We start from the raw sequence: 26858 nt of genomic DNA on the forward strand, positions 1-26858 counted from the left end.
AAGGAGAGGCAGTTCTGAAGCAGCCCTTCTAAGTTGTGGGTTGTTTTTTTTTTTTTAACTTTTTAATTGAGATATATTTCACACACCAAAAAAATTCCCACGTAAAGTGTTTTTAAGTGGTTTTTAGTATATTCACAGAGTTGTGCAACCATTACCAAAATCTAAGTTTAAATTATTTTCATCATCCTCAAAAGAAATCCCTTACTGTACTCCGACACCACCCACCGGCCTCTGGCAAACACTAATCTACTTTGTGTCTCTATAGGTTTCCCTGTTCTGGACATTTCCTATTGAGTAACATGTGGTCTTTTGTGACTGGCTTCTTTCACTTAACGTCATGTTTTCAAGGTTCATGGTGTCGTAACGTGCATCAGTATGTCATTCCTTTGAATAGATTAATATTCTATTGTATGGATGTACACATTTTGTTCATCTGTTCGTCAGCAAATAACATTTGGGTTGATTCCACCTTTTGGATGTTATAACAATGCTACTATGAACAAGTATTTGTGTGGACATGTTTTCATATCTTTTGGGTATCTACCTAGGGAGTGGGGTTGCTGGATCACATGTTAACCCTGTTAGCCTAACACTTTAAGGAAGTGTCAGCAGCCCCACCTTAGGAGGAAAGGTTTAGGTTTCTGCCTAGAGGATTGAGCGCCTGTGAGTGTTTGGCCGTTTTGCCAGGCCCTCACTGTTTTGTTTACAGCCTTTCTATGCTTAAGGGTCTTTACCCCCTCCCGTTTGCCTTTTATTTTCTTCTCTGTAGACTCCAGCCCCTGCTGATTTTAGTAGGGACCCGATACTTTTTCAAGGCCTAAAAGTTATTTGTAAAACATTTTGAGCTCTCTGGAGGATAGACGTTAAAGTTACAATGTTTATCTATTTATCTTTGGGTTAGGCACTCACCTGCTGTTTTGTAACAAAAGAGCTTATTGAGTGGGAGGCTTATTTAACTTGGTCCTGAGAGTTACACTCTTGCAACATGCTTTCCAAACAGATTCTTAATTACCCAGCTCCGAGTCTGAATGTTAAAGAATCACTTTGAAGTTTGTTATTGATATTAGCATCATTAGTAAACATATATGTGACATGTTGTAAGCTTGTAAAAAAATGTGTTTAGTTTCTAGTGTGTGCCTAGCACATAATAATTGCATAATAAACTGTTAGTTGCCATTATGAATAGTTACAATTATTTCTTTTAGGTATACATTTCAATAATTTAAAAAGGCTTAACTTTTTTTAGGGACACATTTGAGTTCTGTTTCAGAATACACGGAATGTATTCTGTGTACTGACAAATTTCCAGGTGTACTGACAAATTCTCATTTGATCATCACCCCCACCTCGTGAAAACCACGCAAAACCTGGCTTTTGTTTTCCGGTGGTTATTTTTAGAACAATAACGATCGTCTTTACCTACCCAAGCAAATGAAATCTGCTGAATACAACAGAAACAACTCTTCTTCGGTGGTTTAGCCACCCTCTCTCTCCCACCAAGTCTTTCAGTGTGGATGCAGAAGAATATCACAGGTGCTGCCTGGCACTCACGAAAACGCTCCCTGCCTTTGTAAGGCTTTCACCCTAAAGCGGAAATTTAACACACGTTTTTTCTTTAAGTGGGAACCGTGAATAAGAGAGCCCTGCATGCGGGTCCATTAACAGCTGAGGGTCCGTCCCAGTCAGTATAAATGAGATGAGTCAGTCATTTCCCCTAGCCTGCCAGACCTCTGGAGTTATGTCTCCCGGCTGCGGGAATTAAGAGACTGCTGTTAAGACGTCCGTCCTCATCCCTGCCGGGTTCTGTGCTTCAGGGCGCCGACAGTGAGTCACCCCGTAGAGGGGAGCCGAAGGGGAGCCGAAGGGGAGGGCCAGGCGCCCCGGGACGGCATTCTAGAGCGAGAGAGCCTCCGAAGGAAGAGGAGGGGCAACTGCGCGTGGGGAAGAGAAGGAAGAGGCGTCCGGAGAAGGGAAGGGAAGGGAGGGAGGAGAAGGGAGGAAGGAGGAAGGCGGAGGAAAACGAAGGGGGCGAGCGGCGGAGCGCGGGGCGGGCCTGGGAGGTGCCCGGGGCGGGGCGGCCGGGAGCCCCGGGGAGGGTCCGCGGCGCGGGGGCCTGGCGGGGCGGGGCCGCGGGCACCCGGGCTTCGCAGGGCTGCGGGGAGGAGGGCGCCGGGGCTCGGGGCGGCCAGAGGCAGCTCGGAGGGACATGTCCGCGCCGCGCTCGCCGTGCGCCCCCGGCCGCTAGCCTCTCCGGGACTTCCTGTCCGCGGGGCCCCGCCGGCCACGGCCCCGAAGCCGGGCTCCGACCCGAGCGCGCCGCGGGCCGCCGCAGTCATGGGGCTGCAGCCCCTGGAGTTCAGCGACTGCTACCTCGACAGCCCGTGGTTCCGGGAGAGGATCCGCGCCCACGAAGCGGAGCTCGAGAGGACCAACAAGTTCATCAAAGAGCTCATCAAGGACGGGAAGAACCTCATCGCGGCGACCAAAAGTAAGCGGGGACCTGGGCGCGGGAGGAGGCTCTCCCCGCGGGAGGCGGACTCTCCCGGGCCGGGGCCAGCGGCCAGGGGGACGGGAGGTTCCTTCGGGGCCGGCAAGTCCTGGCGTTGTTCCTCCCCGGCTCCCAGGACGGCGATCGTGGGTCTCCTTTCCCGCCCCTGCGCGCCTGCGGCCAGAGCCCGGAGTCCCGCGTGGGAGCGCCGCCCGCCAGCCCCAGCCCCAGCCGGGTCCCCCTCGGTGCCTGCGTCCCCCGCGGGGCCGCCCGAGGGCACTTTCATTGCACCTTCAAGCTGCTCCGAGGCTCCTACGAAACAGAAACATCAGTTTTACTATGTTTGAGAGGCCTCGTGACCTCCCAAAAGAACTTTTGGGGAATTCTTTGAAAACCTACTGGGTGTTGCATTGCACCCTTTGCGTGTCAGTTTCTGATCTTCCGGGGACAGTGTTGTCCCGGGTTCTTCATTGTGCTAAACCAGAAAGTCCACCTGGCTTTGTGCTGCCGCCTTCCGCACATTCCTTCCCTCCTGCGCTGGGGGGGGGGGGTCGAAGACGGGGGCTTCTCAGGGCGAGCAGACTACCTGCTCTCCGACCCCAGGGCACGCTGCCGGCACGTAGGGAATTCCACCCGGCCGCGGGACGCCCTCCTCCCGGTTCTTTATCTTTTGAAAAACTCGGAAGTGAATTGGCCTGCAGGAGGACTGTGTGTGTGTGTGTGTGTGTGTGTGTGTGTGTGTGTGTGTGTGTGTGTGTGTGTGTGTGTGTGTGTGTGTGTGTGTGTGTGTGTGTGTGTGTGTCAGAAGAATCTAAGAGGGAGGTGGGTTGAACTTGCTGCTGGACCACTGAATTGGTGATGCTTTTGTTAATGGGGAGGCATTAGCTCCCATGAGAAGCTGGGCAGCCTGACCACACCTGTAACCCCTGGTCCTTTCTGAGGATGCCTCTGAGGGCTCCCTGCTCCCTCTTAAAGCGACCTGCCCATGCAGCCAGCACGGGGCTGGAGGAGTATCCAGCTTCTCAAGTCTCTTGTCCGGGTCTTTGTTTTCCCTAGTTTCCCAATTCAGTAACTCGCAGCTTTGTGCGTTTGTCCCTTGTATGCTTGTTTGTGGACATCTCCTCTGGGAAAAATTCCCCCTTCCCCGCCGCACTTTGTATTAAGGAAGATTAAACATACTGAAAAAAACTGTCTCAAGTACCCAGCACAATGCCTGGAACAGTAAATATTCACTTAATGAATGAGTTGAAATAAGTTTTAACGAGAACTTAGTGAGCCATCCTTGTAATTTTGGAAGCAAGTCACTCAGCTTCTTTGGATGATGGCCAAAGTTCCTTTTGGTTCTGTGACCTCTTTGGTGTTGCAAAATGAGGATTGGGAATTATTGTTTGGGACACGTGACTAGTGGGCTTATTTGGTTGATGGCTCTCCAGTGTCTTGGCATTAGGTATGTGTTAGGTGGGAAGTAGGGAGGAGCTGTAAATATGTAGACACAAGTGTAGAAAGGAGGAGAAGGGCCTGGTGTGTGTGTGTGTGTGTGTGTGTGTGTGTGTGTGTGTAGTGATCAAGAAGAAAAGAACTCTTTCCTTGTGTAGCTTGGTATTAACCACAGTCACTGGCTGGGGAAGTGTACCCTCTCTCTTACTGGCTACAGCCGCTATCTCTTGAACTAGGGAGCTGAGGAGAGAGGCAGATGGCAAAGCCAGTTTGATCACTGGTAGAAAACTATTTATGTGACTGCATATTAGTTTGTGCTTTTATTTTATTTTATTTTATTTTTTGCCAAACAGGACACTTGCTTGGTGTTCCAGGAGCAGCTAATGCATCTGGAGGGCCAGCTGTCAGCCTTCCTCCCCAGAGTGGAGACTTTCTTGAATTTGTAAATTAGTACCTGATTCCTTTTGATTCTTGTCCTTTGCGATAAGCATTAACTTATAATCATGCTTCAGAGAGCAACCAGAAAGTGTCTTTTTTTTTCTCATCATGTTTAATTAACTTAAATTCTTTGCCCGAAGAAGACAGTAACACAGCTTTAGCTTACCTACTTTTGGTGCGTTAGGAAGACGTTGCCTTTGCCCAGGTTATTCCGTAAAGTTGACTTCCAGTTCCTATCAAAGATTGAGAACCCTGGACTTCAGTTCGGACGTCTGAGTTAATTCGCCTTCACTGTGAAGGCCTGGCTACATGACAGTTGGGCAGGTCACTTAAGTCTTTTGTGTCCAGTTTCTCTTGTCCTACTTCTAAGAGGCATTAGAGTTTGGAGATTGCTTGATTAGGTTGTTTGAAATGGCAGTTAGGTCAGTCGTTTGCCTAACCAGTTGAGCCATTCTATAACATCTGGGAATCCAGTCCAGGAAGGACATGAGGTGGAGGGAGGGCCTGCAGCAAGCAAGAATGACGATCCATCCCGGAGGACAGACTGCTTCTATTTTCATGTGTTTTGCATGGTTTTGCAAACATGGCATTTTGTGCATTTTCAGAATTGGGTGTTTAAGTGATTTCTATTTTTAATTGCTCTGTAAGATGCCTCCTGCATATGCTAAATACTTGTTGGATTTATGTAATTTTGATGTCTTTACGCTTTGAATATTCCATAAATATTTAGAGAAGTTGGAGTCAGTTCTCTAAGAGCTGGAAGGTGACTGCTGAGTTCAGTAATGTAGCAATCGGAAAATACTTAACACCTGCAATTTGTAAATATTGGGATTGAGATAAAAAGGAGGTAATAAGGTAGAGGCCCTTGTCCTTGAGTTTATTGTCCTCAAGTTGAATAAGGTTCTATCCAGGGAACATGTCCTCTCTGCGTGGTGCTAAGTTCTTGGAGAAACAGAGAATATCCAGACACATGTGCTGAAAAGACTAAGTCAGCGACAAGTGAGTGAGTATTCTAACTGCCAGGAATAAGAGTTTGTCGTAGGTTAGAGTGGAGGAGATTTGCTGGAAGTTTGGGAACCCATTGGTGTTTTAAAGTACGGAGTAGAACCTTGTCAGGTTGGAAACAGCTGAGAAGAAACTAGAACACCACAATGAGGACCAATTTGGCTGGAATGCAGATTTCATTTTGGGGCATGGAATGGGATGAACAGGAAGGTCAGTTGCAGATTATGGGGGACCATAAAAGCGAGTTTGGGAATGTGGATGTTATCCTGCAGAGTATCACTGAAGGCCTTTCGGCAGAAGTTCCACATGATGGGAACGAGATAGTTGAGAGATAATATTTGCCATCTGTGTGTGGGGTGGAGGTGGCAGTGGGGTAGGGATGAGTTCCAGAGAGAACAGTCCAGGATCCTTGACTTATGTGGTAGATGGGGAGATTATTCACTCAATTCAACGGAGTCTTTGTTTAAATGGCTTTTTAGTGCTTTTTCTTTTTTTCACTCCTTTCCTTTCTTAGAATAACCAGTGTCCTCTTTCAATACAGTTTAAACTTCTGTAAGCCTTTCATGTGAAGTCCATGTAGTGTCAGATGCTTATGGTTTTGTAGAAATGTAGCGTATTTGTCAGAAACAACAATAAGTCGTATATGCCTTTCTAATAAATTTTGCATTAGGTATTCTTGAGAGAATATAGTGTATACTAGAGGGAAATACACATTTTGAAAAAATAGTCTTCACAGTTCTTCAGCATTTACGTAGCTATATAAAGTGTTCTTTAGTAAACTTAGATTGTCTAGCTTTGTGGATGTGTGAGAGAGACAGACAGAGGATGGAGGGTGGGGAGGGAGGAGGGAGGGAAAGAGAAAACAGCTGGAAGGGGCCCTCCTAAGTGAGACTGCTCTTATCCCAGATATGGAGAAGGGTGTTAGTGACAAACCAGGACTAGAATTCAAGTCTCCCAACTCTTGGCCTTAGTACTTCTTTTAGGCTTTGTTATTTCAGTGATTTTTACTTTGTTTTCCTCAAGAGAACATAAAAGTTCCCTTTTGCTCTGTGTTTACTGTTTCAGAGATAATGGTTCATGTGGTAATTCCTTTTGGAGAAATGTTTTCAAGTTGCTGTTGTACTGAAACATAGGGCGATTTGCAAGACTTAAAATAATTTCACTTCAGAAACACCAGCCTCACTTTCCTTATTTGTAAAATGGGACTGCTGTAGAAAGCCTTGAGGAGTGAATAAAATGGTGTGAAAGTGTTTGGAAAACACAGATGTAAAGTGGTTGTGTGGGCTCTATTGTTTGTCCAGCCAAACAATAAAAAGATTGTCTTTTTTTCTGTCTGACAATCCAAATTTTGTTTAGGGGTCTACACCCTTTCCCAAGTGACTCAGGTTAGAGGTAATTGTGATAAGTCTCAGTGGTTCTCACTCCTAAGCTGACCTTCAGAATCACGTGGGAAGCTGTAGAAAAAAAAAAGACTGTGCAGTCAGGGTTGAGAATCACTGAACTCTAACTCATTTGTGGTAAACCTATTTTCTGGGTTGGTAACTAATTTAAGAAGGAGGAGATAGCTCAGATTTGGCTAGTGAGACATGATAGGAAGCCTGGGGGAGATTGCAGAAAAGATTTCCTGTCGCGTGAGGAGTCTCATAAAACGAGTTCTTGACTCCTTTTCTGCGGTGTCTAGCTGTGGGGCCTACATCTGCTGCCACCATCTTGGTACCCTGAGCGGAGCCAAAGCAAGGACTGTGGAGCAGAGAGATAACTGAGTCTGGGTTTTAATGCCGTTGTGGGGGCCACAAATTGTTCTTTGCCTGAAGCCTACCTCTGCATATCTTGATAAATGATGTAAGCCAGTTTCAGTGGGGTTTTCTGCTACTTGGTACCCTAATTTTGACAGAGAGGTATAACTGTAAATTTCGTGCTGATTCTACTGTTAAGTGGATTTAGAGAGGTATAGAAACAAAATGTATTTTAAAATGTAATATTTGCCTGGATGGAAAAGAATACTCATATATATTCTTTGGCCCAAAGAAATTACATGGACATCCTACACCCCCCTCTACCCCCCCCCCCCACACACACACATATTAGGGCTTTGCCTGGGACGAGCCTTAAACTCTGGCTCGGGGTTTTACTACCTGGGGGTGGTCTATAATATGAATGTAGACTTGCTATAAAAATAATTACTATCTGACTTGACTAGGATGTGGCCCCACTCAGATTTTAAAAGCTTTACACACTGCAAGTGGTCCCTCACTCCATTAGAGTAGTTCCTGTTTCGAGCCCACTGGCACCAGAGGCATTCTAAATGTTTGTTTAGAACGTTTGTTTAGAATGTTTGCTGGTCAGTTGTGTGATGTTTTCCAGTGTCTTCCTGACACATTGGCTTTGGCTTGCCCTGCCATCTGCTGGGTTCCTTTGAACACCTCCTGTATGCTTAGTTTTTTGGGGGGGGCAAGGGAGCATTGTTGACTTTTGGAAGAGAAGGAAGTATTTTTGTGTTTAATTTTTAAAACAGTTGGTGAGACAGTACAGTATACAAGATGAAGATCGCAGGCTGAGGCAAGAGCAGGTATTAGTGTGTTTGGGTCCATGTCCTAGCCCAGCTCCTCGCTAGCCATGGAGCGGTGGTCAAGTCGCTTAGCTTTTCTGTATTGATGTTGTCATCTGTAAAACAGATTATAATATCTACCTATAGGGTTACTAGATGGATTAAATGAGTTAGTACATGTAAAGCGTTTAAAATAAGCATTCAAATGTTAGCCATTATCTGAATTGCGGGGATCTTTTAATATCAAGGCCCCTTTCTTGCCTGAAAAGCAGCTGCTCTGGCCCAGAAGCTGGTATCTAACCTTTTACATACCAAGAGTATGATTGGTCCAAATCATCATTACCAGTGACGAAGACAGACCAATTTGCCAAACTCTGGAAAGGCTTCCAAGGTCTCAACTACAGTTCAGAAGGCTAGGAAATCTTAAAGGAAGTTGATGAATCACAGCTAAATGGCATCTTGGGAAAATATTTTCCAGAATTAGCTCTGATTCACAAAGATTTGAAGATAAAATACGAGCTGTCACCAAGGCTGCTGTCTGTCTCACAAGCTGTCAGCAGCAGGCTTCTCATCCAGGACATGATAAGGGAGAGTGGAGGTGACCAAGATAGCTCTGCGGAGGGTACTGAGGAGACACCATCACTGACTGGAGCTTTCAGATCCTTAGGAATTACAGTGACTACAGTGACGCTTTTTTAACTTGAGTGTTTACCACGCAGAAAACCCTAACAACTTAATGGACAGTGCTTGTGTTTGCTCTGGGGAATTCTCAATGAGGAAGAGAAGGCAGCAGAGACATCTCTAAAACGGGTAGATGTCCCTAAGAGCTGTTAGGTAATCCTATCCTTCACAAAAGAATCTTGAAAGTCCCCTGGACAAATTCCCAAAGAAACTGTTTTGAAACCTGTGACTCCAGTAGCCGGATATTTATCACCTTGTGATTTTGGTGTGTTTGCATCTGAGAGAGGCAAGAATTACGAAAAATGTAATACAATTATTGTGTAATACAATTATTGTGTCGTCTACAAGTTACTATAAATCATGCTTTAAGTGATTGCTGACTGTATGTGGCAGTGAATAGGAAAAGTGGTTACGTTTCTCCACAGTTAACATCTGATGTCTTTTGTTGCTTTTTTTAAAGTTTGATACTGTAGGAAACATGGCTATGAAAACATTCACTTACAGGTTTCCGTGTGGTCTTGCATTGCCTTTGACTTTCTCCATCTTGTTTAAAGAAAACTGGGCTTTATTTCAGGATTTGTAGCTGAGTGTTTAGAAATTTCTAGATTATAATTCTGATTAAAGGTGTCTTGATGTTTTTACTACATTACTTTTAGGGACATTTCATTCCAGAGACAAGTAGGCGATTACAAACGATATTCGAAAAATGTTTTGTGTTATTTAAGCAGTATATAATTTAAATAATTATAGTAATAGTAGCTAACTTTTATTAAGCATTTACTATTTGCTTTACTTTGCTACATTCAGGGCAGGCATTATATTATTTTACGTGAAGACTTACTCAATGAGTTAGGTTAGTATTTCCCCCTTTTCAGATTAGTATACTGTATTTGGAGAGGGTACGAGCTGGTCCAGATCAATTTGTCCGTGGTGGTGCTGGAATGTGAACCTACATTTGTCTCACTCCCAAACTCTTAACCACAATAATAAGCTGTTTCCACAAAGGGGGTGTAACTGCGGTTTTCTGTTAGGGGAAGTTATTATAAATCTTGGGTATCTGGAATATGTGTACATTTCATGATCTAGTTAGGAGACTATTCTTATTAGCTTAGCACAATGACCATGATTTAAAATATTATGAATTTTAAGGTGCCCTGGCATGATTATTGTAAACAAAACTGATTGCTAATTTGTATAATAACTATAGACATCAGAGATTGTATTGATTTTGGACTACTTACTAGATACAAACCTCCACTCCGAAAAGTATTTCCTTCCCCGCAGGCTCTCTGTGTTCACCTCTCCCCTTCTGTTAGACCCTCCTTTCTCCCCCATTCCTCATCCCACCCTTGTAGAGTAAATTTTAACTTTCTTCCCTTATTTTAGTATTAAGCTTTTTTTTTTCCTTTAAAAGTTTATGAGATATTTTGGAAATAGAAAAAAAGACTATTAAAGGAGCTCATAATAAACACATCTGTGTTTGCCTCTCAGTTTAAGAAATGAAAGCTTTCTGTCGGCCTTTCCCCAGTAGCATCCAGCCTCTCTCCCCACGAGGTAGCAGCTCTCTCAACTGTGGTGTGTGTGATTTTCACGCATTTTAATTCACCTGTATGCATTCCTAATAAATAGTATGTTTTGCATGTTTTTAGACTTTATATAATGGTTTCATACTATGTGTTCTGCAACTTCTTTTTCCCCTCAACATCTTATTTGTGAGATTTATCCATGTGAATATGTGTAGCTCTGTTTCACGTAGTTCAACCTCTTTTTTCTACAGGTGGCATGTAAAAGACTTGTCAGTTGAAGTTATGTAAATAACGTAAGATGTTCTATGATGTATTTTATCCCGTTAATTTTTTGATTGCAATATAGTTAGAGAGTTTATTCAGTATGCAAGCCTTATTATAATTAATTTTATGAACTTTAAAACACTAGCTTTGTGAACAATCTTTAAGTAATGAATCCATGGATTTTGAAGACATGTAATAAAACTTAATTTTGACATTTTTATGTGATCAGGTTAGTGTGGATCATTAGAGCAAGCCAGTTTAAATTTCTGGACAGTAAGAAATAACTGGTCTGACTCAAACAAAAATAATCTTTAAAAACCTTTTGACTGTATTGAAACCAGACTGCCAGTATGAGTAGGCAGAAAACAAAATGATGTTTGTATTCGTAAACACAGCACACATTAAGCCCTCTGGTAATTGTCAGTCTAGTTAGGTCAGATGAATGTGATTTTTAGGCGGGGATTGGTTGGTACTTCATAATTGGCCTCTAAGCAAACAGGAACCACAGCTTGCTTTACTTAATTATCCTGATACAGGAGCACAATTTATAGACTGGCCAAGGAGATGCTTTTGTCATAAGAAAGTCTTGACATCTGTCTCTTTAAACACACACACACCCACCCACCCATCCCTGACACTTTACACTCCAAGGGCGGCCATCTCTTTAAGTCCTGAGATTGACTGGAATCACACGTATATTGCTGCCACGACGAGGCCTGCCTCCCTAGTTGAACTAGAATTTCCTCCCTGTGCTTCCTGAGGAAGATGTTAATCCTGTGCCACTTAATATTTCAATGGTGAGTGTGATTGCTCCATCTTTGTTGACTAGTTCACCCACAGGGACTGTCTGCCCGTGGGTGCCAGTACGAGTCTTCCGTCACCACCCGGAGCAAGTCCCGGGGAGCGGTGTGGCTGGAGGAAATCGATTTGGCCAGAAGAGTGTCACCGCAGGTCTGAATACAGGAGGTTTCACGCTCTCTAAAAAAGGCAAAACCATGCTTTTATCGCTCACTATAAAGCTGGCTCCACTGCATATGAACAATGTGACCTTGGGCAAGTTACTTAAACCCTCAGTGCCCAACTTTCTGGTTTTGTTTTTAATTAGTAAAATGGAGAGAGTGAGATACCTCATGAGGTGGGATTATTTATTCCTCATGTGACCTATTCAAAGATCTTAGAACTCTGCCTGGCCCTTGGCAGGAGGCGGCGCTGATGCTGTTCCCTGTCATTATTATTGGTTATTATTAAAAGTGCACTATCCTGACTTCCTTTGGTGGAACTTGAGCACAGCTGTGGCTTTAACAATAGTGGCAGGAGAACTAGTCTGTGGACACATGTTCTTTCTCTCTTTCAAGCTAACGATAGTTTGAAGGGTTGGATATAGGCCTCTAACTTATTACATAGGAGAAACCATCTCGGATAGTGTGTTGAAATCCAGCATATTACTTGAAAGTTTTGGGGACAAAACCAAAAAAGTACAAGGGAGTGGAGGGTCATTGACAAGTCATTACTTTTGAGAATCTGGCAGAGAGTACCTCTGTCATTCTGATGGATAGTTTTGTTTTTCTTTTGTAAGATGCGGGTCAAAGGCAGCGCAGCAAACATTAAAGATCATGGTCTTTGAAGTCAGATTTACTTACAGTGTGACCTTGGGCAACTTGCTTAACTTCTCTGTGCCTTGATTTCCTCTTTTGCAAAATGTAGACACTAATTTGATCTCCCTAAATGTTGCTAGGACTAAATTAGCTACTTATTTGTAATACGCGTTTGGAAAACTGCCTGAACCACGTTTGGAAAACTCTCTGAACCACAGTGAACTGTATGTATATGTGTTCGCTAAGTGTAGAAGAAAATTTAAAAACCTGTTCACAGTCATTGCTATAATAACTCCATCTATTTCGGTCTAGTTGCTAGAGTTTTAACAGTGAAAAGAGACCCTGTGTATCTGTGCAGAAGTTCAAGTTCCAGTGGAGGAGACAGAAGAGTAATTAAACAAGCAATGTCATTCACACTGTTGAGTCAGAGTGGATGTTTGGTAGTTAACAGGACTGACAGGAGGTGAAAGAAAACTTCACGGAAGTTGTAACTTCTAAGCTGAGACCAAGAGGAAAGCTAGGAACGTGCCACACTGAGAGCAAGCAGGGAATAAGACTTCTCCCAGCACAGTGAGGTGCTGCCTGGATGCCAGAGGGAGCTGGTGCTTCAGCTGGGAGAACAGCTCAGGTGGCCCGGGGAGTGGGCCAGGGAGCTCGTGCAGAGCGGGAAGATCAGGGCTCCAGAGTGCTTGGGAAGGGCCCGGAAAAACAGGTTAAAGACTTCAGACTTCATTCTGAGGACAGCAGGACGTGGCTGAAACGTTCTGAGCAGGGGATTGGCATCATCTGAATTGCATTTCAGAAAGGTTTGTCAAGCTGCGGCTGTGAGGATGGATATGAAGAACGCAGGCATGGAGGTCAGTCACCTAGGCCAGACTTTGGTGGCAGGAGAGGCAGCTTTTCAAGTCAAGATTTAGAGGCTGCCAGCATTGGTGGGTGATGGGCTGTGGCGGCAGAGGGAAGAGGCATCCAAGATAATTCCTCAGTTCCCAGCTGGGACAGTTGAGTGCTGTTGACCGAGGTAGTGCAGCCCGAGGAACAGGTTTTGTGGGAGAGGATATGTTTTTGGTGTTGATTATGTTGAGGCTGAGATGCTTCTGAGAGATACACTGGGCATATTCAGTAGTTTTTTTGTTTTTTGTGAGTATGCATTTCAGGAACAGGGAATAGAGTTACAGAAATGAGAAAATTCTGGGGACACAGCCTATAATAGGAAATACCATGCAACTGGATAGCAAGACCTGTCCAGAGAGAACACAGAGGGAGAAGGCAGGGGACTCAAATCCTGAGGAAAACCAACTTTTAAGGAATGGATAGAAGAAGAGCCGCGAAAGGAGATTTGAGAGCAGTAGCTGTTGACAGGGAGAGATGGATAACCGGGAGAGGGTCGCCCAAGCTGAGAATGTTTCAGAAAGTAGGAGGGACTAGACAAGGCCATGCTACAGAGGTGTCAAGTATGGTGAGTCCAGGTGAAATTGCTCTAGCAAGAAATTGTCCTTCCTAAGAGCTGGGAGAGCAGTTTGTGGCACAGCAGGGATAGGAGCCCGATGGCAGGGGGTTGAGAAGATAGTGCCAGGAAAAGACATGAGCCTGTGGGGCAGATAGCTCCCCCAAGTCATGGGGTGATGGGTGACGTTTGAGCAAGCGGAAAGTATCCAACATAGAGGAGGAGAATGACAATTCAGAATATTCCAGAGTGCTGTGTGGTTTAGAATATAGAAGATGAAATTCAGGTTCCGGGGGAGGGGGAAAACATCCTTCATCTATTTAAATTACAGAAGGGATGGAAATGATGGGTGCAGACCCAGGAAAATTTGTAGATTGGTTTCAGGACATTGAGTAAGTTATTAACTGATGCATTTTAGTGACAAGATAGTTTTCCGTAATTCTGTTTTGATTTCTTGCCCCACCCATTCTTATTCTGGTTAATAAATAATATGTGACTTGTAACAGTTGTCTCAGTTTGAATTGGATGGCTGTAACATAGATGGAAAACTATGTTAGTAAGGTAATGAGGGGAAGGCGAGAAAAAATAGAAGTGCCTAGATAAAGAGCCTTTAAAACACCAAGAAATGCCTTTATTTCAGACTTCATTCTGCTGGCTCTTAAAATTGAATACTTCATTCAAATATTCCTTAATCTTGTTTTTTTTTTTGTTTTGTTTTTTCTTTTGTTTTTGTTTTTTTGTTTAAAGTGTTAAATTGAAACACTTTTTTCTTTTGCACTGGGAGACACTGCTGATTTTTCTGTTCTATCTCAGTGGAATTTTGCTGGTTCTGTTTGGATGTCTACAGAGAAAAAAATGCTTCTGACAACATCTGGGGAGATTCTAGGACTTCCGATTGCTGCCTTTTTGTTTGAGAGAAGAGGAAGAATAGAACCTAGAAGAGTTAAAAATGTAGTAATTATTTATGATTTAGAAATATCTTTTCTTCCCCTTTAGCTAACTGCTTAGGTTTTAACTACGTTAAGAAACAATTCCTAGAAGAAAGCAATGCTTAGGAAAGACTACTAACTCTCTCTGCAAGTGCGGTGGTGTGCAGACAGCCCCTTTCTTCTCTGTCCGTCTGGATGTACTGACGGGAGGCACACAGCATGCCTTCTAGGAGCTGAAGTGGAGAGACATTCAGGTTCTTCAAACGAAGGGAGGGATGCTAGGACTTTCCTGGAGCAGTCCTTGGTTGTGTCCTTGGAGCTAGAGTCGGTGGCCTATTTTTGTGGAAAGCATCGCATAGCATTTAGAATGAACATGAACCCCCCTTTTCTTTTTTGATAGGTCAAATTTTGACAGAAAACGTACTATGTATCCTCATTCGTTTCCTTCAGTTTGAGTGAGAGAAACCCAACCCCAACCAGTTGAAGCAAAAAAGGGAAGTTTTGCAAGTGAAGTCCATGGAGGGGGCTTGCTTTCCATATACCTGAACCCAGGGGTTCAGACAGTGTTATGAGGTCTCTTTCTGCGTCTCAAGCATTTCCCCCAGGTGGTCGACCCTCATGTTGGCACTTTTTCCATGATGGTATTAGGTTAAGTTTATGTCTTCTGAGAATTCAGAGAAGGATTCCTTTTCCTTAGAGCAGTCATTGTCAAATGGATGATTTTTGAGCCCCTGGAGACATGTTTGGTTGTGGTAACTGGGAGGTGCTCCTGGTGTGCAGTGGGTAGAGGCTGACTATGCCGTGAACATCCTGTCATGCTCAGAACAGCCTCCCCTGCCCCAAAGAACGATCCAGCTCAAAGTGTGAATTGTGCCGAGGTTGAGAAACCCTGCTTTGGAAGATAGGGAGGCCGAATACTTTAAAGCAGGATACTTGAGACAGTAAAATTATGCCAAGACAACAGGCATAAGCAGAGATTGCTGTGAGCAAACCTGGATGTGTGCTTGCCATCCCGAAGGGCCCTGTCAGTCAGTGCTGGTCCCTTGGCCAGCCTCGACCCGTCACGGAGACTTGGCAGATGGTATGCTTCGGCCATCCTGGTCATGTGCCAACCAGTGGGGTGAAGAAGCAGGCAGCAAGTGAGTGCTTCCACAGAACATCGAGGCTCACAACAAAGAGATGTGTAGAACAGAGAAAAAAGCTGATGTCCACAATGCAAGAGAACTAGCTTTTTAAAAAAATTTTATTGGGGAATATTGGGGGACAGTGTGTTTTTCCAGGGCCCATCAGATCCAAGTCGTTGTCCTTCCATCTAGTTGTGAAAGGTGCTGCGCAGCTCAGCTCCAAGTCCAGTCGCATTTTCAGTCTTTAGTTGCAGGGGGCGCAGCCCACCATCCTATGCGGGAATTGAACCTGCAACCTTGTTGTTGAGAGGTCGGGCTCTAAGGAACTCAGCCATCCAGCTGCCCTGAGAACTTGCATTTTCGAAAGTCACTTTTCCAGACCTGTTTTGATCTAGGCCTAGGGGCTTCGTGTGGCACATAGGGACTATGTGAAGACAGCAAGTCAAAATAAGTATGCCTTCTATTTTTGCCCATTGCTTGGTTGATTGATTTTAACCCAAATAGAGAAGAGGAGGAGAGATGCGAGTGTGAAAATGAAGACTGTGGTCTGGGCAACTTGCCTGGATGCAAGGTCAAGGTTATTGATGTGGTTAGTGTCTGTGCCTTGTAGTATTGAACCACTGAGGTATGGAGTGGCTGTGAGGCGTTCTTATCATTGTAGGAAATGAGTAGATTAAAATAGTTAATATTTATGACATTTTAACTTGTTGTAGGCCAAGAACATATTTTAGAAAGTACGTAATGATTTACTGGCTTAATTGAAATTTCTGACACTGACAGTGATTCTCTTTAATTTTGGAGAACTATTGCTCAGAAAAGCTGATCTCTGTGAGTGGGATTCGTCCAGCAGTAAGTTTGAGTAAGTTTGCATTCTTTTTCCTTTTAAACAAAGAAAACTGTTCTTGAACAGCACTTTTTTTCTTTCTTTCTAGTTTTATATATTCCTGGTTTAATTTTAAATTTGAAACCCACTGAGAGATCCTGTAAGCATCCAGAAACTTTGTCCAAATAAGTTTATATTCTTCTGAAATTGTATGAGAGTCTCTGGCAATATTTTCCTAGCCTGTTTTATTGTCTATGCTGGATGGTATGTAAAATAAGGACTTAAAAGTGGGTAAGTGACTTATTCGGAGTATTTTCATTGATACTCTAGGGTAATTGAGATGGTTAAATAAAATATTTCTGATGTGGCTCCTGAAATCTTTTAGAATCCACTGCTGTGTCTTAATTGATCTGCTCCAAAGGGCCTGTATGGCTATGCAAATGAACTTGTTGATGAGCAGTCATCCATCCAGAAACAGGATGTATCACTTAACCGCAGTTAGCAGTTCTTTGTTCTGTAAGATGGTCCAGTGCCTTTTGGCAGTGACTACCCGAGTGTCTGCGGGACTGATTTATCCTGACAATCGCAGAACAAAAACGTTTTGAAAAGTACTTCTTTGTCCAGAGAACACAGAGACAACTTCTTAGAAAGACTTTCAACTTTTGTGATGTTGAAGTTTTCCTTCTAAAAGTGTTAAAGCTGGAAGTGTAGTTTTCAGTAAATGCACTTCCTCAGTTTAATGTGTGCAGTGAGAACAGAATAGAAAGGTGACACAGAGTTGGTTCCATGGTGGAAGCTAGTGCATCAGTGAATGCTGGACCTTTGGAAGGTGTCAGGGCCACCTTAGAAAGAAGGGTGCCAGATTGTGGTATCAGTTTAATGAATGTGTACCAAAATTCTGAGTTAAAATGGGATGAAAAGCTAAATAGAATGGAATGGAATGAATACATATTCAGCTCTGTGGGCTTATATCATGTGGGTGTATATGTGTGTTGTGTGGTGTGTGTGTGTGTGTGTGTGTGTGTGTGTGTGTGTAACCTATCCCAGTTCAGATGTAACTAAACTGTTTATTATGCGAGAGGGATCAGTGATGATTCTTTTAAAGTGAATGGTTATCTCCCAATCTATTTTTTTTACATGTATGTGAATATCCATTTTTATATGTTGAATTGGTTTAAATGAAGGTGCATATAAAATATTTTCAATGTAAAACAGCTGTGAGAATCCTTTTTTCTTAAATCCCAGATGTTAGATTTTATTCTAATGAGCCTGATAATCTACTTATATGTTTAGCTATTGGTAAACATTATCTGAGATGTCCTAAAACAAATTTATAAATTTACTAGAAGTTATGATAATATTGGTGGTGGTTGTAGTAATGGTAGCAGGGAATAGGTTTTTTTTTTTTTTTAAATACGTATTTTTTTTTTAGCACTTCTTGTGTAACTATACAAGCCTTTCACATGAGTTGGTAGTAACTTCTCACAACAGTCCTATTTGGTAAATACCACTTCGCAATTTAGGAACCTGGGCATAGATAGGTAGTTACTTGCCCAAGGACACTCACTGAGAAGCTGTGTGGCCCTGCCAGTTACAGTCTCTCTGAAGCCTTTAGTTTTGTAGAAGAGCTTTCATTGTTGCCGTAGATGTAGTATTTCACAAAGCTGATCTGCTGTATTGTGTAAAGGCATGGGTGTGGGGGAGGGGAAGGATTATGTTGGCAAAGCTTACTTGAGGGCATTTGAAATTTTCCATGAAGTGGTAGAAACTGCCTGTAAGCTGTGAAAAGTCACAGGAACAGAAGTCATTTTCAGATGATCTGGATTATACTATTCTACTTGTATTACAAAAAAAAAAAAAGATGGCTGTTTACTTTTAAACCAAAGCAGAATTTAAAAAGTAATGTTATTGTTAATGAATCGGAGGATACCTGGGTTTTATCTGTACCAACAGCCCAATATCAGTGCCATTTTCAGCTTCCCTGGCTTATCATCGATAGGCAAAGGCCTGTAACATTTCTCCCTTTAAAGGAAATTCCTTTTTTTTTTTCTTTTTTGGAATGGATGCTTTAGTGTTAATGCCAGGTTGGACTTGGGCTTAAATGTGCTGCTTATTTCATGCCCCCAAACTGTACTGCCATCTTATTCACAAACAATAGCTATTTCTTTTGTTTCTCGATGTATTGTCATTCTTTTGGGGGATGGTATTCTGAATGTATTTACTCTGAAACAAATTTTCTCATGGTTCACCTGTGAGGAACTTGCTGTCCAGAAGGTTAAGAATTTGGTCCGAAGTCATAGGGCAAAGTCACACACATTGGCGATGTCTGTGATGACATTGTAGTGTGTTGAAAAATATTTCAGACTTTAATAAATATTGAATTTAGTAAATCTCAATTTCCACATAGAAAACTAGCATTACAGTCCCAGTGTCCTGACTCCTGCTGAGGAGGTGAAAGGAAGGTCCAACCCACTTCCTCTACAGATGAGAAAACATGCCCCCCAGCCCCGGCAGCCACTTAGGTCTCTGCTTTGTCCTGCCTTTGGGTTTTGTGAAGTTCATTTGTAGTGGTGAGTTCACATGGGTGTCATTTTTCTTCTTTGCGATATTAATGATCAAGTAAAGGAAGACATCGTATTTAAAGGGCGATTTTATTTTTCTTTCTGAGACTATATTCGTGATGCTCACATCATATTTGTCGTGTATGTTGAAAATTTAGATCGGGATGAGAGTGAGAAAATATTGACACTCAATCATACATTTAATCATTCACATGAGGAAGAGTCCTTCCTCTTGATGCTTCATTTGAACAAAGGCGACAAGACATTGTTTTGTAGGGTGGGTTAAAGTTAAACCTGCTGCTACAGGTTTAACTAGAGCGAACATCCCTGCAACTTGGATGCCCCTCACCTTGCTCACGTTAGATCCCAGCAGACTGTCCTCAAGGGCAGAGTCTGTTTTTGGTCCCCTACGAGTGCCGACCACAGTACCTGGCTCAGAGGTGTTGGATGAATACTTGCTGAGTACATGCCTGTCTGTCTCCTGGAGTGTTAGGGTTGAAAGTCCTGGAAGTGGGTGACAGCAGTAAAGGAGCAGACGCAAATGTGAGAAGCTTGTGCTTTCTGTCCTGTTCCTGAGCCAATCATGTAAGGCAGAAAAGGGCCTTTTGTAACCTTGTGCCATGTGTCGCTGTATCCCAGTTCCAGTGCACACTCCTGCTGACTACTCTATACCTGACGAAAATAATCAAAATCATAACGTTCAGGAGGTGAAAGTGGCTAGCGTCTGGTTAGAACATTTTTTTGGCCTCGGTTGAGTTGATCAATCTTGGGAGTATGAAGATAGGCCCAGAAAGAGTTAGGCCATAGTTGGGATAGCATTCAAATCCTTCTGAGGACCCCACACTGCCTCCAGGTGGGAAGGAAAACTCAGAGTGGTGGTGGTTAGTCAGTTTCTTTCTTTTGGTTGGCTTTATATTGTCATTCCTTAATGATGCTTTATATTTATACTGAAAGTTGTGTTATATTTATACTGAAAGTTGTGTTAATACTTTAATAATACTGACAAACTTTTTAGTCTGTGTCCATGTAGAAATAAATAGTATGGGTGAATTTTCAAGGTTATGCATAAAGAGTGTTTGATTTATTTCACACAAAGAAAAATAGCAGGAAAGAGGCAATTAAAAAATAGTGATTTTGCTACACGGTTAAGTTGCGCATTTTAAAAATAAGATTTATAATAGAGCACAGTCCCCGAAAGAATATTAAAATCCTTTCAAAATGATAGCTTTAAAAATATTCCCAAGCAGTAACGATAAAATACAAGCAAACATATTATTTAAGTAAAACCAAAGCTGTGATATTAGAAATACTTGTTATTTTATGAGGAACAAAATGTCATGTTTCTCCTTTTTAAATTTTTTCTTACATAACCCGATCTTGTGATAAACTCAGTCTGGACATTCTGTGTTCATGGCATCATTTCCCATTTCATTTCTCCTAGAAAACTATTGCCAGGCATTCTATTCCATTTGACTGTTTGAAAACTGGAGGGGATCCTAGCTATAGGAATGTCAGTGAAATGTTATCAAAAGTAAAAGAGAGGGCTCTTTTTGAAAACACTAGCATCATTGGCCTTTCTGTTAGAAAGCTGCTGATAAAGTATTTTCAGGAATAGCTTCACTGTTGCTCTTATAAACACAGTAAATGGATACCACTCGTTGTCCTTCTCTTGCTTTTATATAGGATAGGTGTTCCTTTTATACTTGTCTCTTTTAGAAGCTAGACCATCACAAAAGAAGTCGGGTGTGTGTGTGTGTGTGTGTGTGTGTGTGTGTGTGTGTGTGTGTGTGTGTGTGTATGTGTAGTACACGGTCAGTCAGCCTCTGTGGTGGTTTGCTGTGTGTCTTGTCCTCGGTTTATATCAAAGTGTGTATCCCACTTCTGTCTTGAGGACCAGTGCATCCTATTAACAGTCTGTGTGTAACCGAAAAGCCAGTTGACAGACAGACGAGCAAATTGGTGATTTTTTTCTCACATAATAAGTTAATAGGATGTGATTGCTGGCTGAGGATTCTACCAATTACTTGGCCTTTTCCTCGTGATTGCAGGATGACCTAGCCGTCATACTCCCTTTCTTGGGGAAAAGAAAGAGGAAGAATGGGAAAGAAGAAAGAGTCTAGATCATAGGCTTTCCCAGAAATCTCCCCTCAGCTTCTGCTTATATCTCACTGGCCACAGCTTTTGCATAGCTTTGCTTTGCTGCAAGAAAGTCTGGGAAAGAGTTGTTTGTGGTCCAGCCTCTGTCGTAGAGAAAAGCAAGGGAAGAGAAGATTGGAATGTCTGTTGAATAAGGCAATTTCTGAATCTGCCAAAAACAGTTCAAAACTGTTGGGGTGAGGATCTTTAGAGATGAGGATTCCCCATTTAATATCAGTTAATCATTAGTTAATTAATGATCACTGTTAATTTGAACTGTATCTTTACTGGTCTTAGGGAGCATGAGATGCGAAAGTGTAAAATTAAAGTCTTATTAAAATATACAGTCTAGTTATGGAAATATTTCTCAGAAGAGGGGCCTTGATGGATGCCTGGTGTCATTAAAAAGGTTTCATGGAGAAGTTGGAATTGACTGAGGATGGGTCGATGGGAGGGATAGACATTTCTGGGAAAAGGTAAGAGCTTGAATACCAGAGTTATTTAGGATGTAGTGGAAAATATTAGGGCTGATAGGAAGGGTGAGTGTGGAAATAAGTTCTGCCTTAAAACAGGACCAGAGAGTAGTTGTGGTTTTGGAGTAGGGGATATGGAGGTATGCTGTTTAAGGAAATCTAATCAGGTATTCCTCTGTGGGAGCAGAGAGAGCCTGGGACCAGGGACCCTGTGGAGGGCTGGCTGTCTGCTCACCTTGAGGACAGGGCCAGGGTCTGGGTTGGTGGCAGTGCATTTGGAGAGAGAGCCAAAGGATGATTAGTGGCTTCTTAGCTTTGCTGAAAAATCTAAATCAAAGGTAATGTTTTTAGCTGGATGTGCTAGGAGAAAATTAGACACCAGAATCAGAAAGTCTGGGGACAGAGGCTAGTCTAGGTTTGAGTGGAAGGCTGTGGGAGCCAGGTGGTCCTCCCTGTCCTTGCTGCTCTGTGTCCACCATCTTGATTTCCTCTTTCCAGCTTCCACCCACTGTTAGCTTTTGTTTGTTCATATTAATAGTTCTGTTGCTTCCAAATTTTGGCTTACTCACGGGCTGCTTCCCCATGTGTTCCCTCAGCCTCACTATCCACTACTACGTATCTGAGTATTTCCATTAGGTCAGCTTCCAAAGAGTATCTGGTAAGCCCAGCTAATTACCATTGTCCTCATTGAGGGGAGAGGTTGTGTGGCGCAGCTCTTGGGAGGTCACTGGCCAGCCCGTCGATTGGCTGCTCTTGGACCTGGCAGCTGTCCCTTAGCGCCATGTGTAATTTGTGATAAAGAACGGGTTTTCCCAAGATGGCCACCTCTGTAGGGCTTGGAAGGAGAGAGGCAGGCTGACCGTGGGGCAGGCAGAGCACAGGTAGGAACCTAGCACGTGTGCCATAGCTTACTTTGTGTTTTATAATCATTTCTTTATCAAAAGGAACTATTTTCCATTTCATTCTATGGAGAAGGTGGTGCAGTTACATGTGAAGAAAGCTTTGGCCAATACTTATTTTTGTATTTATTTTTTTAACAGTTTTATTGAGATATAATTCATTTACCATAAAATCCACCCATTTAAAGAGTATAATTAAATGGGGTGTAAGTATGTTCACACATACATGCAGCCATCACCACAATCACTTTTAGGACTTTTTTATTAACCCCCAAAGACCTTTACCCCATTGGCTAATACTTCATGGTACTGTAACGTGTAACACGCACCCCTTTAAGTGAGGCCATTCTAACCAGTATTTCAGTGCGTACTTCCTTCCCCGGTCTTTCTCCTCCTTGCCTGTCTATCGTACACCAGAGTTTTTTATCACTTAATGTCTTGTGTATCTTTGTGTGTCTCTTTTAATTATTGTCTGTTATTCTCAGAATGCAAGCTTTATGGAGGCAGGTTTTTTGTCTTCCTTACAATGTCTAGCACATGGTAGGTACTCAGATGTTGAATGAGTGAATTATACATCAGTTTGTTAAGCTTCCAGCTACTACTAGTACTGTCTTATCTCATTTATGAGCTGTTATCTTCATTTTACTTCTATAGAAACTAAAGTCGGAGGTGGAATAACTTGCCCCAAAAAGGTAACTGGCAGAGCAAATTTGTAATTCAAAGTGGTATTGAAGCTCGTTGCTACCTACTAAAGACAATGAAAGCCGCATACTCTATATACCTATCCAGAGAGCTTAACTGGCTCCTCCAAGCTCACCAGGCTTCCAGTGGGGGTGGAAGTCAAATCCAGCTCACGTGAGGCTTGGAATAGCCCTTGAACATAAAAGCGTTTTTCCATACCTGACTTTGTTAGGGACTCGCTGAAGGATCGCAGAGATTCTTTGTCACAAATTACAGCCTTTGCTCATTTGACCCCTCCATTTTCCCTCTTGTTTTGAACATTGTCCCTCTTCCCTACCCAAATTCATTTGTATTCATTTTTCTTTGACTAGGTTCCTTTTAAGACTTTATTATTTCCCCCAATTCTCCTCATGAAGTTCCCTGTCCCGTCCCTTTTATGATAAATAACACAAAAAAAAAAAAAAAAAAAGATAAGAAGAAGAAAAACAAAAGCTCTGAAAACATAAGAAAAAGATATATTAATTTATTAACTTAGTTATCTCCAGGCCAGTTAATTGGTTGGTAGTACAGAACTAGGTGAAGAAAAGATTTTCTCATTTATGGCTGTTTTTCCGATGTCCCAATTAAAGGGGCCCCATGTTAGTCTCTTTTGGGTGGGAGTGATAGGAAAGGTCTACTCTGTGCATGGCTCTCTGTGGTCCATGGCTGAAAGATGGGGGTTCTTGGGTGGCTGCTAGCTTGCCAGGCTTGGGGAAACAATGTGGATAAGGACCCTCGAGTGATAACTGGAAAAGATCTCCTTATAGGTAACAATTTCTGAGAGGCAGTTTAAAGATTAAAGTTTAAAGATACCTTCTTTATAGTGTCCTGATGTTAAATTTCTTTAAAATGGTTTAAATCATCTCTAGGGTTTTACCCCTTTGATAGTAATTTCTTCACTGACCACAAGTGCTTTCTGTGTGTTTTGTTTTTGGATGTGGCTTCTTTGGTACTTTTTGAGTGGATGGGGCAACAGCATTTAATTCAAACCACACAAGTCTGAAGCATTACTTAGTGGTTCCTCTCGGATTGAAAACTTGATATTTGCATTTATCCTCCCTCCTCTCCATGGGAGGAACAGCAATCTTCCACAAATGGATGGAACGCCTTTTTTTGGGAGGTAGCCATTACATCAGGCTTTTAAATTTATCCACTATAAAATGTTATTGCGTGGACTTCTGGAACCAAAGAAGGGCAAACAGTATGAGTCGGGAATTCTGTCCATTCAGAATATGTGGGCTCGTTTACCTTGCCTAGTACTGGGCTCTTCTTAAGATTTTGTGCTGATTGGTGCTAAGCAACTTTTAAGGTGATTTTAGGAAGGCATTGCTAGGACAAAAGAAGGAAAACTAACCGAGTTGAATTAAATTAGTCTTTTCTTTTGTTCATTCTCTTAATCTGGTTTCTATGCTGTCACCTATATCAGAAACCGGCAGGTCCTCCACCATTAGAAATTCGTTCCTTTTGAAATATAAATATAGTACTAATTCTTGTTATTATTTTCTAATGGATTACACTCTTTAGCACTGGAATTTTTTTTCTTTCAGCTATATTGAAATTGAAAGATAGTTGACATGTGCCACATGATTTGACATATGTATACATTGTAAGAGCTGGTTAAAATAGATATGGAATGGTAACCTGGTGGGTTTATAGGAAGAGGTAAATGGGTGGTGATGGGGTCAGTGAAATAGTCAAAAAGATAAATGATTTCTATTTTTTCTTGACTATGTGGACTGGGTGGGGAGTAGGGTGGATTGTTACTAATCAAAGAACAGATATCTGCTACTCACCTACTCTCTGTCCCATTTACTAGGAATTATAAAGGAGGACAACAGATTTTAACAATTGCGATAAGACAGACTTTGATAAGACATAAATACAAGGAAAGTAAAATCAGAATGAGGTAGCCAAGTAACTATAGAGACAGAAGACCCATAATAAGAATGTGTAAGACTCATTGCGAGATGGATATTATAGAACAGTGGTTCTCAACTTTCACTATGCGTTAGAATCAAATGGGAAACTTAAAAAATGTGGATGCCTTGAAAAATGACTGAGTGATGTTTTTTCTACTTGCTTTGGGATGAAGGCTGGGTGCTGGTAGTTTTGAGTGCTCCCCAGGTGATGCTGATGTGTAGCCAGGGTGGAAAACAACTGGTATAGACCATAAACTAAGACTTTCATAGGGAGCGATTCTTCAACTTCAGTGGAAATCAGAATCACCTAAGGTGCTCATTTAACAATGCCGTTTTCCGGTCTCCACTCAAATTCTGTCCAGGCTCAGATGCAGTATTTTGGGCTACCCTTTGAGAAACACTATAGTAGGTGTAGAATATTGGGTAGTAAGATCAATGGGTACTGAATGAGGTTGGACAGGTTTCACGGAAAGTGGGACATGAGCAACCGTGTGAGTAATACATGGGATTCAGGAGAAAACTGGATGGGAAGGTAGGTTTATGTGGGACGTTGATATAGTTGGTTCTGGTGGCGGAGTAATGCTAGGTGAGGTGGGGAAGGCAGTGGCCTTCAGTGCCACTTAGGATTTGAATGGATAGGTTTAGAGAGACTTGAAGGTGGAGAACCTGGCCTGAGCTGTCCCTGAGAAAGCTGGATCAGTAAACAATGTCCACAGAATGGGCGCCCTTGACTCTGTAGGGAATGGTTGCTATATGGGAGAACACTTGGGAAGCATTGTCTCATTTCACATGGGCTCCCATGCAGTGATAAAATAGTGACACTTGAGCCAGAAACCTCTACATTTGGAATAAATTCAGTAAACACTCTATTAAGTGCCTTGTGCATATAGATATACTGAGGAGCTATAGGTTATTTTTAATAACATGGTAGAATGCTTTGTTGGTAACACATTTCTGTAATTCCTACAGATTCCCCAGAAACCAACCCATCACACCAGGGAGAAAAATAGCAACTTATATAGTGACTTATATTTGCACACAGATTCTAAGATCATGGTCAGGGCTCATTGGAGATGTTTTAATTAGGACGATTTTCAGTGTTTTTGATGATCTTGATTTGACAAATACAATTATTTTGTGTTGCAAGTATTTTCAAAGGAATACTGGAAAATTACTGGTTCATTGGGAGGATCTTAAAAATATGCTTTGGGCCATGGAACTCTTTGATAATAAAAGCAAGAGCTGTCTTTCTAAAAAAATGCGCAGATACATGTAATCTTGCTTATAATTTTAAATCTGTTGGAGACAATTCAATACTAAAGTCAATTCATACTCCCCTCGTAGGTGTTCAACTTAACCCTTAGACTATAGAATAACTGGTGTCGTGTCATTACATTTTAGGAGAGTGTAGAATACAGATGTCCATGTCTTTTTTGTCTTTTAATTATTAGCCATAACTCATCATGACATAGGAGTAATTCAACATCTATTTAGCAAATAATTTTTGAATGAAGTTTGCGTAAGCCATAACAAGTGTTTCCATATCATAGTACTATAATTAAAGTACACATCAGAACAGAGATAGGTGTGTGTGTATCTCAACGTGTCACATCCGTTTTTACTCCTGACATGCTGCAGAGTAATGGGCGTGTCTATTCTTGTTAGGTCTTCTGAAGTCAAACACGAGATAGGACTTAATCCAACAATTCCCAGTGTGTTTTTTGGGAAGTGCTAGTTCTGATAGGAAGAAGCTCCATGAAAAAAGTATTTGAAGTCAGAATCTTTCTGTAACTCATGACATGTTTTAACCTGTCGTGAAGATACACTATACATGTGATTATATGA

General features: G+C 42.2%; 1 protein-coding gene across 5 annotated transcripts in view; it reads left to right on the plus strand.

Moving 5' to 3' along the window:
* The first annotated feature begins 2086 nt into the window (after positions 1 to 2086).
* The window catches only part of ARHGAP10 (Rho GTPase activating protein 10), a 242171-nt gene continuing 217399 nt past the window's right edge, over positions 2087 to 26858 (plus strand). For 4 of the 5 annotated variants that reach the window (XM_081077086.1, XM_081077089.1, XM_081077088.1 and 1 more), the window contains exon 1: positions 2120 to 2488. In XM_081077086.1, the coding sequence (XP_080933212.1) occupies positions 2335 to 2488 (154 nt within the window). In that variant the 5' untranslated portion in view covers positions 2120 to 2334. Of the gene's footprint in view, positions 2489 to 26858 lie in introns of all 5 variants that reach the window. The other variant, XM_081077090.1, reaches the window with a different exon arrangement.

This window comes from Rhinolophus hipposideros (genome assembly GCF_964194185.1).
Source record: "Rhinolophus hipposideros genome assembly, chromosome: 16".
NCBI classification, from domain to species: domain Eukaryota; kingdom Metazoa; phylum Chordata; class Mammalia; order Chiroptera; family Rhinolophidae; genus Rhinolophus; species Rhinolophus hipposideros.